Raw genomic sequence first — 12548 nt, 5'->3', positions numbered from 1 at the left:
TCCCAGGAATCAGAGATCTAAGCACTTTTTGAAAAAGAAGAAGAAGAAGGAGTTGGTTTTTGATACAAGTTCATTGAATTCAGTAATCTCGGAAAACGGAATTTCGATAATGATATTTGGCACATTCATTCAATTTTCCCTCTGGCTATAGTGGGGATGAGTGAGGATTTCTGGAAAATATCTTGCAGGTATTCTATCTCATTTCATGAGATGATCCCTTGTTAAGAATGAATGAAAACTGTAAATTTCTCTGGAAGAAAACGTGAATAACAACACGTGTAAATTCTGAGAATTTTTTCAATCCAAGATTTTAAGCCCGAAATTTTCCATAGATCCCTCCTGATATTTTGCACAATAGCGTATGAAATCCCTAACGTTCGCTATGAATTAGAGTGAATTCTGAAAGGAAACCGTTGATTTTTAGTTGATTTTTTGAATTTTCGATACCCGGAAGATTTCTTTTTTCTTCTTTTCTTGGGCTGAAATCAGAAAACAACGGGGAGAAAGAGAATAAAAAACTGACATTGAGATTAGAGTTTAGAACAAAGAAGCCTTAAAGGAAGGGGAGAAATGATTAATGTGACTAACACTTTTTGAACTTAACAGTGAGAAGTCTGTGGGAGAAATTTCATAAATTGGAATTAGAAGTTTCAAAAATGGAAAATGACTAAGACGGTTTTCTGGGCCAGAAACAGGATGCTTCTATCCATTCGGTGTTTTCAACTAGTTTGCAACATTTAAGAACTCACTCTGCATAAACTATCAGCCACGTGTTTCTGGACTTTTGTTGCTATCACATGAGACTAAATCTGACCAAAACAAATGGTCTGGATTGGCTTGCCGCAACTAAATTTCTAATCTAAAGTCATAATTCAGTCAGTTCTCGATTGTGAACAAGATCTGACTGTTTCATAAAAGGGGCCAAAATCAGTCCCCATATCATTCACCTGGTTCTCAATTTTTCCTGCAGAAGATATTTTTGTTGTGATGCAAAAGAGGAACTAGAATCTTTAATACAAAGCTTCCCTTGATATTTGACACCTTACCAGAATAGTTATCGATGATCATCAATCACAACGTCAACCTTGTCTAATTTCTAATTTCTCCGAGAAAGATGGATTTGTTTTGGAAAATCCACGGTTCGCATTTATAGAATCCCCAAATCGAGTGTGTATTTTTATTTTTCTGTTCCGTTCTTCAAAGAAAAGTACAAATTCTGCGTCAAAATCTTCTATTTCAGTTTAGAAAGATAATCTGAGAATCTGAGAAAACTGAGAAGTTCCCTTCCCCTTCTTCCTTCTCCAGAATCTGTTTTCAAATCCATTTCCGACATTTCATACTCCTGGATTATTTACGAACCAAGTGCAATAAAATATGTGTAGTTTTACTCGTTTTACCCGGTATTCTCCCACACCCTTTCGTCACAAACATTTCCATCACATATGCACATTTTCGATATTTTCTTCTGCATCTTGGTTATATTTAGACGAAATCCCAAAACGACTAGATTCTTCTCTGTTTAATCTTTTTAGAGACAAGAGACAATTATATTCGTCTCACATCATTTTTTGGGGCTGACACAAAAGGAGTGTTCTGACAAAAAAAATATGGAGGAGGCGAATGACGTGGACGCAGGAAATTGAGAATAGAAAATAGGAAATAGGAATGTATTCAAACAATATTGGGCAGATTGGATGCTGATAATAAGATACTGATTGTAGCCTTAAATCTTGTTTTGGCACACATGAACACTAGGAAAAAAGGTTTTGTTGAGGAGGAAATTGAATCTATTTCGAGATATTTATCAGATTGCGGTCACAGGATTCAGTGGGAAAGTACAAATTACTGTTGGAATCATGTCTAGCCGTGTTTCTTGAGATCGTCGAAAACTTGGGGCAGGAATGGTCCGATGTTTTTTGGGGACTATTTTGCTGCTCACGGAAAACTTCCTGGAGAAGTGCTTATTTTCAACACGGAATTCTGGACCAAAAAATTCTAGACCAAAATTTCCTGCTTTTTACATTCTGAACTCTCAAGTATTCCCTTCTGACTAATCAAATCAACATCCTGGTCCAATTCGGTTTATCCCGTTAAATTAGAAAAAAGTTGTTTTCAAGTTTGTTCGATTTCCCAGACACACCAGATTTCTTCCCACATGTGGGCGTATACATGAACGTTTTCTGTGAGGAGAATGGTCCTGGAAAACCGTTTTCCTGGAAAAACCGTACAAATGAAACGTTCTGGAAAAATGGAAAACCGTTTTCCTCAGAATGAGATTTCCGAGCGATTTTCTCGGAAAATTGCTTTTCCGGAAAAAAACGTTCATGGATACGGTCATTGTTGGAATCCCTTTGATGCAGTTCTATCATGACCAGATTAATAGTGAAATGAGGTGTTAATACTACATACTTTTTGACTCATCCACTAGTTTTTTTGTTGGTTTCTTATTTTTTATCTGCTTCAATTAGAGTTAATACGCATCACGTGTGTGTTTCTAATTTTCAAATTATTCTTATTTTGATCCCTCGCACTTTTATACATATAACATCTGAGTCCATTAAAGGATTTTGTGGTTTGATATGGGAATGATATGATTTTGGAATCTGATTATACGGATGTTTTTCGGAAATGAAAAGTCGTTTAGGAAGTAATGTTTTGGAAGAAGAAAGTCTTTGCAAAGGGTCACATGGCAACTTCTGGAAATCGGATATTCCAAGTTTCTTCCAAGAACGAAGAACCATAAATCGGACAAGAACCAGACAATATTTGTATTCCATCTCTTTTGTCCATTAAGTGCGACGTCGTATTGTGAATGATTCATATTCACCCAGATAAGCACAATGATCAGAATTAAAATCCCTCGGAAAAAAGAAGAATGAAATGAAGCCAGTTATCCATTCGAACTCACGGCGCACCTACTTCCAGACAACATTTCCTAACTGCTGGCTTCGAAATTTATCTGAAAAATAGACTAGACACTTCTCCCTTTTTTAAACCAAGAGTCGTTTAGGAAATGACTTTTTGGTTTCTCGTCTATCCACACACATGTGTGTGTGTCATCAGCTTTGAGAAGATTTTGAACCAGGACGATGAGCCAGATTAGACGTTTTTGATAAGCATGTTTCACACTCGAAAACAGGAAATTTCGTAGTTATTGAAATCGAGATGTTCTAGACGTCTGAGAAACTTTGGCTAAATGGCGTGTCTCGGTCATCGTCTACAAAAGAATCAATCTACTTAATAACGGAAGGTGCGGACGTGGGAAACTGCATTGTTTTTCGAGTAAAGAAGTTTTCAGGCACTTCTTGTTTTTTCCACCCACAACCTTTAATAATTAGGTCTGGTGCAGACCGACTTTTAGGAGAACGGATGTATTCAACCCACGCAAATAGATCAAACAAGTGGTGATTACGTTTGAAAGTGTTCCTAGAACAATACTTATTCCGTACCAAATCAAATTCATGTTTATGTTTTTGATTGAAACTTTGGTCAGGAGAACGCTAGTAAGGTGTCCAACGATTGTCCATGCTTCCACGAGTGGTCATAACCCGGAACCCTTATTCTGACACAAGCGTATTCCCAGAATTTTAAAATCCTAATAAGCCACAAAGCTAAGATATGACACAATGTTTTTTTTTTCAAAACACCTCTGTCAAAATCTCTGAATCTTTGTTTGTCAGATTAGTTCGTCTCTATCTCTGAAACGTAGCAAAGCTTGATCTCGGCTCTCCGGATGGATCAGTTGATAGGATCTGTTTAGCCAGTCTTACAAATCCTCTGTTTAATACTTTAGTCATCCCCACTTCTTTTCTTGAAATACGTGACTTCCGGGCCCTTGCATTGTTCTTCTAGATGTTTTCAGTGATTCCTTAGGTTTTTCAGTGTTTGCATGATGTTTTTATTTATTTTCATTTTTATTCTAATTGAATGGACTTTTGATGTCTTGAAAACTTGAAAATATTTGCAATTTCTGATCAACTAGTTTTGAATTGTCCGTCGTGAAATAGAAAAGTCTTTTGAAATCTATTATAGCTACTTGCAATCCTATTATTCATTATTCATATTCTACCTGATCACTGGTTCATTAACCTACACCCTTCCACGCCTAAAAATGGAAAATGACAAATTTCCGTTCATCCCCATGAGAGCAAAAGAATGGAATGAGTTGATTAATCTGACTCCATGTTAACCTTTTTTTTCTAGACGATTATTAATTTGAAAAAAATGACGAATTTTAATCTTCCCCGAAATATCTAGAAAATCAGACAAAAGAACTTTTAAAATACAAGAGAACTACGACATTAACTAGTAAGTATAGATGCCATTCCAGTGTCTATAATTATGAATTCGGTAGTAAATGACAATATTTTTGGCATTAAAATTAGTCTTTTCACATCCTGTTACAAACTTCACGCACAAAATAACACAAAACACGATGACCTATTCATTCAACTCTCTTTAATATCTCAAATCTTAACCCAATCCGATTATCCCAATGGATACTTACTTAGCCGTCTATTTGTTTATTTCTGAACCCCCGCAATTGAATTCCAATGTAAAAGTAGTCACGTACAACGATATTAGGTTATTCAGAAATCAGACATTCCTCAGGTTGGTGGGAGAAGTCTCGATTCTATTTTTGTTTTTCACTTTTCCACTTTTCCCGCAATTTCATGGTTTTTATTGGTATTTTGAATGTGGAAAAATCAAATTGAATTCAGTGGAATCGAGGGAAAAAATATGGTCGAACAATAGGTTTTTAGGGAAAAATGGAATAGCGTATGAATCGTTTTCTATTAGGTGAGAAATATAATGATGAAGAAATTGAAAATATTTTGATGGTACGCGAAGGAAGTAAGAAACCTAAAAATTGAGATGGAAGGAAGATTTAGAAGGAAAGAGAACACGAGTAGAAGCGGTGACACGTTCTTGAAGAAGTGAAGTACTTCTTCAGTGCATGACGTTATTTATCCGTGTTAAGAAAAATCCCTTCTAGATCCAGGTCATCTTGTGGTTTTCCTTGAATGGGAACTACCGAAAACGAGTCATCTGGAAATCTGGTAGAAACGTGGAAAAATAACAAAAAAAATTGAATGTTCTCCATCATTTACCTCTCATTATCTTTTTAGTTTTGTTCCAAGATATACACGTCTCTTCAAGATTCCTCAATCTTCTCGGTTCCAGAATATCCAAATATCTCATATCACCAAATATCTACATGTTGTGCACAAAAGAAGCCTAGACAATTCTGACCACTCAATTACATCACAACTTTACGAATGATCAATCTAGAAAGCTATAAGTATTTCTACTAATTGTAATTCTTCTCTTGTCTAGATGGCAACTCGAGTGCATACGTTAGAAAATAATGAAAGCATTCTACTCCTTTATCGTCACTTTTTTCAGTTATTTCTGTCTTTTCAAACGACGTAATGTCTAGGTTGATAGGGGAGGACGTGAGAACTTTTTGATATGTCTTGACAACTCGTGTACTTCGACGGTGACAGTTTTAGAATATCTCAATCAAGTGATTCTTGATCAAGTCTATCCCATCGGGTGCCATAGTATGTTGCTTAAACTTTTAGATTACTCAGATCCTTTCAAACGATGACCTATATCTGATCACACGTCTGCTAGCGTCCCAAGAGCCATTAAAACTAATTTACGCTCCACTTCAACTCCTCCAAAGAACGTCACCAACCAGACAAAACACTCCTTGGAGTCTTCCTAAATATTCTCGTTATCTCTTCGTTGTTATACCTCCAACACTTAATCATCACCTTCCCCATTTTTTCCGATCTCTGTTCTTCTTCATTTTTTTTCTTCTTTTTTCTCCTCCCTCCTTTATCCTAAATCCTCATCCTAAATCCTTTCTTTGCTTTGCCACACACACATATGCTCTCCCATCTCTTCTCTCTCTCCCATTTCATTCCTCTCCTTCATAGTCCTAAGCCCCGCCCCTTTCCCTCCGTTCCGCCCCACACTTTTTTCTGTCCTCCCATTACCACCGTGTGATGAGATGCCTGCTGGTGGTGGTGGTGGTGGTGAAGCATCGGAGACCCAAACCAGATTCTGAATTTCATCTCACAGGTTTTCATTGTAACAAACTACTATACCTCACCGTCCCGCCGCAATTTGTCCTATTAGTCTTTTCTCTCTTCCTTTTTATTCTATTAGACACAACACACTACAATTTTTTTCATTTCTTTTTTCATATTGTTCACTTTTTGGGTGGAACAAAAACTAAAAAAATGTATTTTCTTCTCAGCATTTGTCTATGATTCATTTCACCCCAGAATTTCAGTTCCCATGAGAAAAAAAGAGTAAGCGTGCGAATTTTCGTGCCCTTTTTACATAATCAACACAGAGATCTACTCAACTTCTAGCACTTTCTTTTTACTTCTCTCTGAATGTTTCTTAATTTTTCTCTACTCGCGTTCCCTTTTTATGAATTAATTCTATTTAATATTCTATTCACAATCTTTACACTTTTCAGAGTTCCCTCTTCAATCTCCACTTTCTCTCTGAAAATGACTATTCTCTTCTCCAAAATGACCACTGGAAACTCGCCACAAACCAACGGAACTGCTCTTGGAGTCCGAATAATCGGTGGTTCCTTCCTCTGTCTTTCCATCATTTCCAGTGTGATTGCATGTGCTCTTTGGAATACAGAGAACCATACATTGGGCAATAACATCTTCTATTACGGTAAGCCTTTTTCAGGCTTCAGGATACATTTCAATAATTTGAAATTTCAGTTGGATTATTTGCCACTCAAATGTTAAACATTCTCATCGTATACCTGATGAATAGAGGAATCACCTTGCAAAAAGCTCACTATCTTCAACCATTCATCATTTGCGCACTTCTCCATCTGATAATATGGTTCGTTAGTCTTTCCAGAAATTCTAAATTTAACCTTTATCCAAGAGGAGAAAACTGTACTTTCTCTGATCACAGAATCGGATTACCGGATCTGTTTTTGATAAGAGAAATTATGTCATAACACGAATTTCCGGCTATTCATTCTTACTTCTATTTCTTGTTTGTGTCAAAATCTTGCCTAACTAACATGACGTCTATTTGCAGCATCCTTCTCTCGGCCATCTTCTTCCTCTACGTCGTCACCCGTGCCACGTTCTATTCCGTCTGGTCGGATCTCGGCTTCTTCTTCGTTTTTGTCATCTTGACTGGCTTCTGGATCATTGCAATTTCGCTGGCACGCGAGTACCGAGACTACGTACGTGTCATTTCGTTTTCGCATTCTGAATTGTATAATGAAGAGGAGGAAGATGTAGTAGTGGTGGCTGTGTCACCTTGATTTCTCGTCTAGACATCTGAAATTTCAATATAACACTTTTAAGTTAAAACCGCTACTTAACCTCCATGTTCTGAACTTTCTCTAACCAATCGCTTCATGTTAACAATCTGCTTTTTTAGATCATCTACGACGATTTCCTTCACGAGACATTGCCAAGCTTCGTCTGAATATTCTAACAACACTGTCCACGTCTCCTCATCTTCACGTCCTCGTTTTCGGGTCAATCTACGTCATGACACATTATTTTTTCTTCTTTTGTTCATTTAATGTCAGTTTCAGTATTTGTTTAGTTTTCAGTTTATCCTGATTTTTTTCTTTTCTCAATCAACACGTTTTATGTGTTTCTCTATTTTTCGGGTCTTCTTTTTGTTCTCTTCTGATTCGTTCTCATGTTTCATATGCTTGTAAATATTATTATCTTATCAAGAAAATCATAAATATATTATTTTTATTCTTCTGGTTCTTAATTTCTAAGAATTAAACATTAAGCAATTCTGGTAGAAGAGGCAAACATGGTCTGGACAGTTTTCCGTTTCCGTTTCAAGAAGGATGGATGGATATCCCGATTGTAGATCATCATGACAAACCTGAAATTTTTAATTTTTAAACGAAGAAGTAGATCACTGGAACACAGCGAACAGGAAATGATGTCTCATAGTAGAAACCTCCAATTGAAAGCTCATAGTCAGCTTTAATAATACCCTATTTAGCAAAAACTGAATAACAGATTTTGAAAATTTCCGAGAAAATGAATGCATCATGTTAAAATCTCAAAATTGAGGAAGTTGTCCTGTTATGTTCTAGGTTGAGCTGGGATCTTGAGATGTAACATATAACTAATGCTTTGAGTACAGTTTTAGATCAAAAGAAGTTTTTTTTAAATAAGTGAGTGATGAAATAAACTTTCCTTATAAGATTTTATTACAAGATTGTGTTCTTAAGGTTGAGATCTTTGTACCTGACTATTTTTATGGTGTCAGCTCTTTTGGGAGAGTTATAATTTGACAAATATCAAATGTTTCTACAAATTCCCAGAGAACAAGAACTGAAGGAGATGAGATGATCATCATTATCGTCTATCAATGCAACATGGACAAAAAACTTTCAAAACATCTATAACCGAATATGTTTGACCCGAAATTTCTCTATTACATAAGTTGATTTATGAATCGAAATTTCAAAATCAAAGTTATAATAAAAGAAAAGTTTTAAAAAATTTGACAACACCCGCAGTCGTACCCGCAAGCCTCAGCTATATTGGTCAATCCCATACCGACTGCACCATGGATGCTGCCCTGCTCTCGTACATGTTTTTCTCTTTATGACCTTCCCATAGACCGCAAAGAGGCGCATTGAGAAGACGGGGTATATTTACTTTTCGTCCCCCCCTATATTGAAGAATGACCCCCCCCAAAAAGGACCTGGGAAAAGCCCCCCACCTGATTGATTATTGACCCCCCACCCATTGAACATTAGCCCCCCCCCCTTTCTCTTTTTCACTTAAACGCCTGAACCATTGAGTCCAACATAATTCAACTATACCAGAATCTTCAGGCTTAGGAAAAAAGACCCGGAAGGACATTTTCGGCATAATTATAATTTATATTTATGATGTTCAAGCTTATAGTTTGAAAACGTGCTTCCATTTGTTTCATTCATAGTGTGGGGTTCAATAGTGGGGGTCCGATGTTCTATGATGGGGGTCTATTGTTAAACAATGGGGGTCTTAAAGTCATTAATGGGGGCCTGATATTCAATAATGGGGGTCTAATAATCCATAGGTGGGGGACCGATGTTCAATGGTAGGGGGCTATCAATAAATGATTACAGCTAAAGATAAACAGTAAGAATTAAAACTCCACCCTCGGTGGGGGGCTCAAGGGGGGTGGGGGTGATAAGTCATGAATACCAGGTTCTTGAACAATCGTCCCCCACTTTGTACTGGTGGGGGGTCATTGTTTCACACCGAAATAGAAGTAGAGCCCCCCGCCGTGAGGAAAAAGCCCCCACCTGTTTTGTACTGGGTGGGGGGCTCTTCCTAGGTAAATTTCAACGTGGGGGACTCTACTGATGTGGGGGGTGATAAGTAAAGAATCCCAGAAAACGCACAGACAGGGAAGGCGAGTGAGAGAGAGAGAGAGAGAGAGGGAGGAAAACATGAACGGGAAAGAGACAACACCAGAGGCCGTATCCATGAACGTTTTCCAGAAACTATCCTTATAAGATTTTATTACAAGATTGTGTTCTTAAGGTTGAGATCTTTCTACCCAGGTAAATATACCTGACAACTTTTTTTGGTACCAGCTCTTTCGGAAGAATTCAAGTGCTTATACTGAAAACTGAAGTGCAAAAAACATAAGTTTAAGTCGATTTGAGACTCCAAAGTTATCAAAGAGCATCTCAAACTAGGATTTTTGTCTCAAAATGACTATTCAATCTGTTGGACCAATTCTATCTCGAAGCTCAATTTATTTTTCCATGCATCTTTTCAGAATGACAATATCCTTATGTCATGAGATCGAACTGAACTAGTTTAATTCAGAGTCAGCATTTTTTAATTTTTTTTTTGTTTGCATTTTTCTGAAAATCTTCACAAAATCACAAAAAACCGTCATATTTGTTTACACACTGAACGTATAAACAACCATCAAAGAGCAATTCAATCCGATGCGTCATAACAAATTATTCAGCTCAAAGAATCCGAATTGGGGTCAAAGTTCTAAGCACATTAACTCATATAAACACCCTCTCATAAACCAACCCGTCAAAAACATGAATTGTGAGCCACACAACGGACATGCAAATGAATTGGAACCAGAGAGCGTCGTTGAACTTGTAAATGACTTGACACGCGAGCATGTCGATCATGTGCAAGCAATCCTGAGTGACGCTCTGCAAAAGAAGAAAAACGATTTATGAAGATTCAATGAGATTGCATTCTGAAAATTATGATGAATCGAAAGATGAATGTAAAAGGGAAGAACCTGGGCAAACATTAGGCGTCCTTTTTTCGAGAAGTTCCCGCTATTTGATATGAATGAAGATCTGTTTCTTGTCTGAAAATAACCATAGTTCCTTTTTATTTTGGTCCGTGGGTGTCCTCACCACTTTCATAAGTTTTACGAATGTTGCCAAATTGGAAGAATTGGAAACAATAGCAACTAATAAAATAAAGTAGAATATTTGATCGGCATGCCTGATTGCACATTCCGAGTTCTCAGGCAGCCACGACACAATCTCAATTGAGTAGATGTAGCCACAACCTTCTGGAAATGCACTTCCGTGTTATTAAGTGTATTCAGGAAGGGGGTGAATGTTTTTATTCATTGAGAACTAAGCACCTGGAAAGCCGTAAATAGTGGACAAGATGAATGTTAGGGCCAGGAAGATCAAACAATTCTGTAATTAAAAAAGTGTTTGAAATGAAAAATTGAATGTGGTGTACTCGGATATTGAAAAGTCTGTTGTTCTTATTTGAAGAAAATGGGAAATATGTTACAGTAAACCGGTTGAGAGATAAGCAAACTTGGATGCATATACCTGAAAGTTAAAAAGTGTACTGCATTCCAATAAAATGCTTTTCCTGGACAGTCCATATCCAATTACCCGTTATATAAGCTCCCCATCCGGCAATCTGTCCCCAAAATATATTTCCCCAATACGGTAGATAATAGAAATTTCTGAAAAACATAACAGACGTATTTCGTTATTCATTTTGTTCTATCATCTTACAGAAAAGTGCACGCTGACCACATCAAAAAAGCAGCGCAAGTGATCAAATTGCATATGGTCTTTGAGATGCATAATTTGTAAAAAATGCTCAATAACCCTTCTTTCTTCACAAGAGCATATAATACATAGGTATTCACAACGATTCCGATACTTGAAACCTGTAGATTAAAGATCATTTTATTAGAGAAAAGAAGAGCTGAAAATCACCAAAGTCATTATTGTAGCAGAGGCGAGTCGAAAAATTTCATTCATAATGGAGTAGTTTGTCTAGTGTTCTGAAAGAAGTGTTGAAGAATTTAAAGCAAAAAGAAAACAACTGAAAAAAAAACGGAAGTCAAAATGTAACAATGGGTAGAAACTCGGAAAATCAGGATGAGACGGCATTTTTGAGTATATGAAATGAAAACAAGAATATTGGAAGAGGAAGTTTCAGTTGGGATTTACGGTAGAAGAAAAATGATAAACATTCTTTTAAAAAGACAAGAAAGAATGTCAAAGTGATGGTGTTTCAAGCGCTTTTTGAGAAAAAGAATAGTTGTTACATCGTGGAGCTCCACCAAGTTTCAAAGTTTTTCCTCGAAAAGTTGAAAAATCGATCTTCCTACTGCAGGATAAAACACAATTCAGAAGGCCTTTAGCCAGCTCTTTTTTGTTTTTTGAGACAGAGTTGATTAGTGTTCTGAGTAACTCTATCAATGTGTTCCACTGAAATTCCTCAGTTACTAGGTAGACAAGTTTTTCACCAATTGCAAACCTCACTTCACTCAATTCTTAGAATTCCGTGACTAGATTGATCTAGTTTGTTTCGTGTAGCTCGAAATATTCTAAAACTTTCACTTTTTACTCAAATCTCGTCCATGAAAACTAGGAAAACCGCGAGAAGAAATTAATCAGATTTCACGGACGAAACGATTGAATCTAATAAATGCGCAATAAGAAAAAAATGAAATGCATATTTATTGTTCTTGACGAACATCTTAACGAAAAAATGAACGACATATCGTCATAAAACACGTTGTTGTCTGAGAGATGAATGAAAAGAAAAGATGTGGGTGGGAGGAGTGAGAGTTTCAAGACAATACAACTATACAGTACGTCCGGTAGGAGATACGGATACAAAAGAGTGAACAAAACGATCAGTCGCGCGCGGAGGAAAGAAGAAGTTCACTTCTCACTCTCTCAACGATATGAGACTTTTACTTCTGAAAGTCTCATTTCTACTTTCATTCTTCATCCCGAATGTTATTTCACGTATGTTTTTTGAACAAACACAAAATTGCACATTTGCTATCTAGAACTTTAGTGAGCAAAAGATTTAGAAAGTAATATTTATAGCATAATCCAATTCAATATAAGCTCAAATTTTCGGTAAAAATTCTAATTGAATTCCGAGATTGCGTGTATGAGAGAGATCTAACAAAATTCTGGGTCGCTCAGTTAGATAAACTAGTTTTCTCGGTAATCAATGATTGCTTTAACACGGAAGTTGGTCGGC

The 12548-nt window shown here is 36.7% G+C and overlaps 2 protein-coding genes across 2 annotated transcripts; one reads left to right on the top strand and one right to left on the bottom strand.

Moving 5' to 3' along the window:
- Window positions 1-6530: 6530 nt before the first annotated feature.
- On the top strand, window positions 6531-7488 carry GCK72_017798 (uncharacterized protein; the record flags this gene model as incomplete). The annotated part of the gene is made up of 4 exons (XM_053732259.1): window positions 6531-6708; window positions 6759-6885; window positions 7090-7240; window positions 7441-7488. The coding sequence occupies 4 exons, from the start codon at window positions 6531-6533 to the stop codon at window positions 7486-7488; spliced, it is 504 nt and encodes a 167-aa protein (XP_053581172.1).
- Window positions 7489-7805: 317 nt separating this feature from the next.
- On the bottom strand, window positions 7806-11305 carry GCK72_017797 (uncharacterized protein; the record flags this gene model as incomplete). Its single annotated transcript, XM_003112620.2, has 6 exons — window positions 7806-7908; window positions 10083-10213; window positions 10427-10587; window positions 10928-11001; window positions 11054-11211; window positions 11261-11305. 6 exons carry the CDS (start codon window positions 11303-11305, stop codon window positions 7806-7808), a joined length of 672 nt encoding a protein of 223 aa, XP_003112668.2.
- Window positions 11306-12548: the final 1243 nt, after the last annotated feature.

Source organism: Caenorhabditis remanei, chromosome V (genome assembly GCF_010183535.1).
Source record: "Caenorhabditis remanei strain PX506 chromosome V, whole genome shotgun sequence".
Lineage (NCBI taxonomy): Eukaryota > Metazoa > Nematoda > Chromadorea > Rhabditida > Rhabditidae > Caenorhabditis > Caenorhabditis remanei.
The sequence above is the reverse complement of the archived record's forward strand: the minus strand, read 5'-3'. Positions and strand labels throughout refer to the sequence as shown.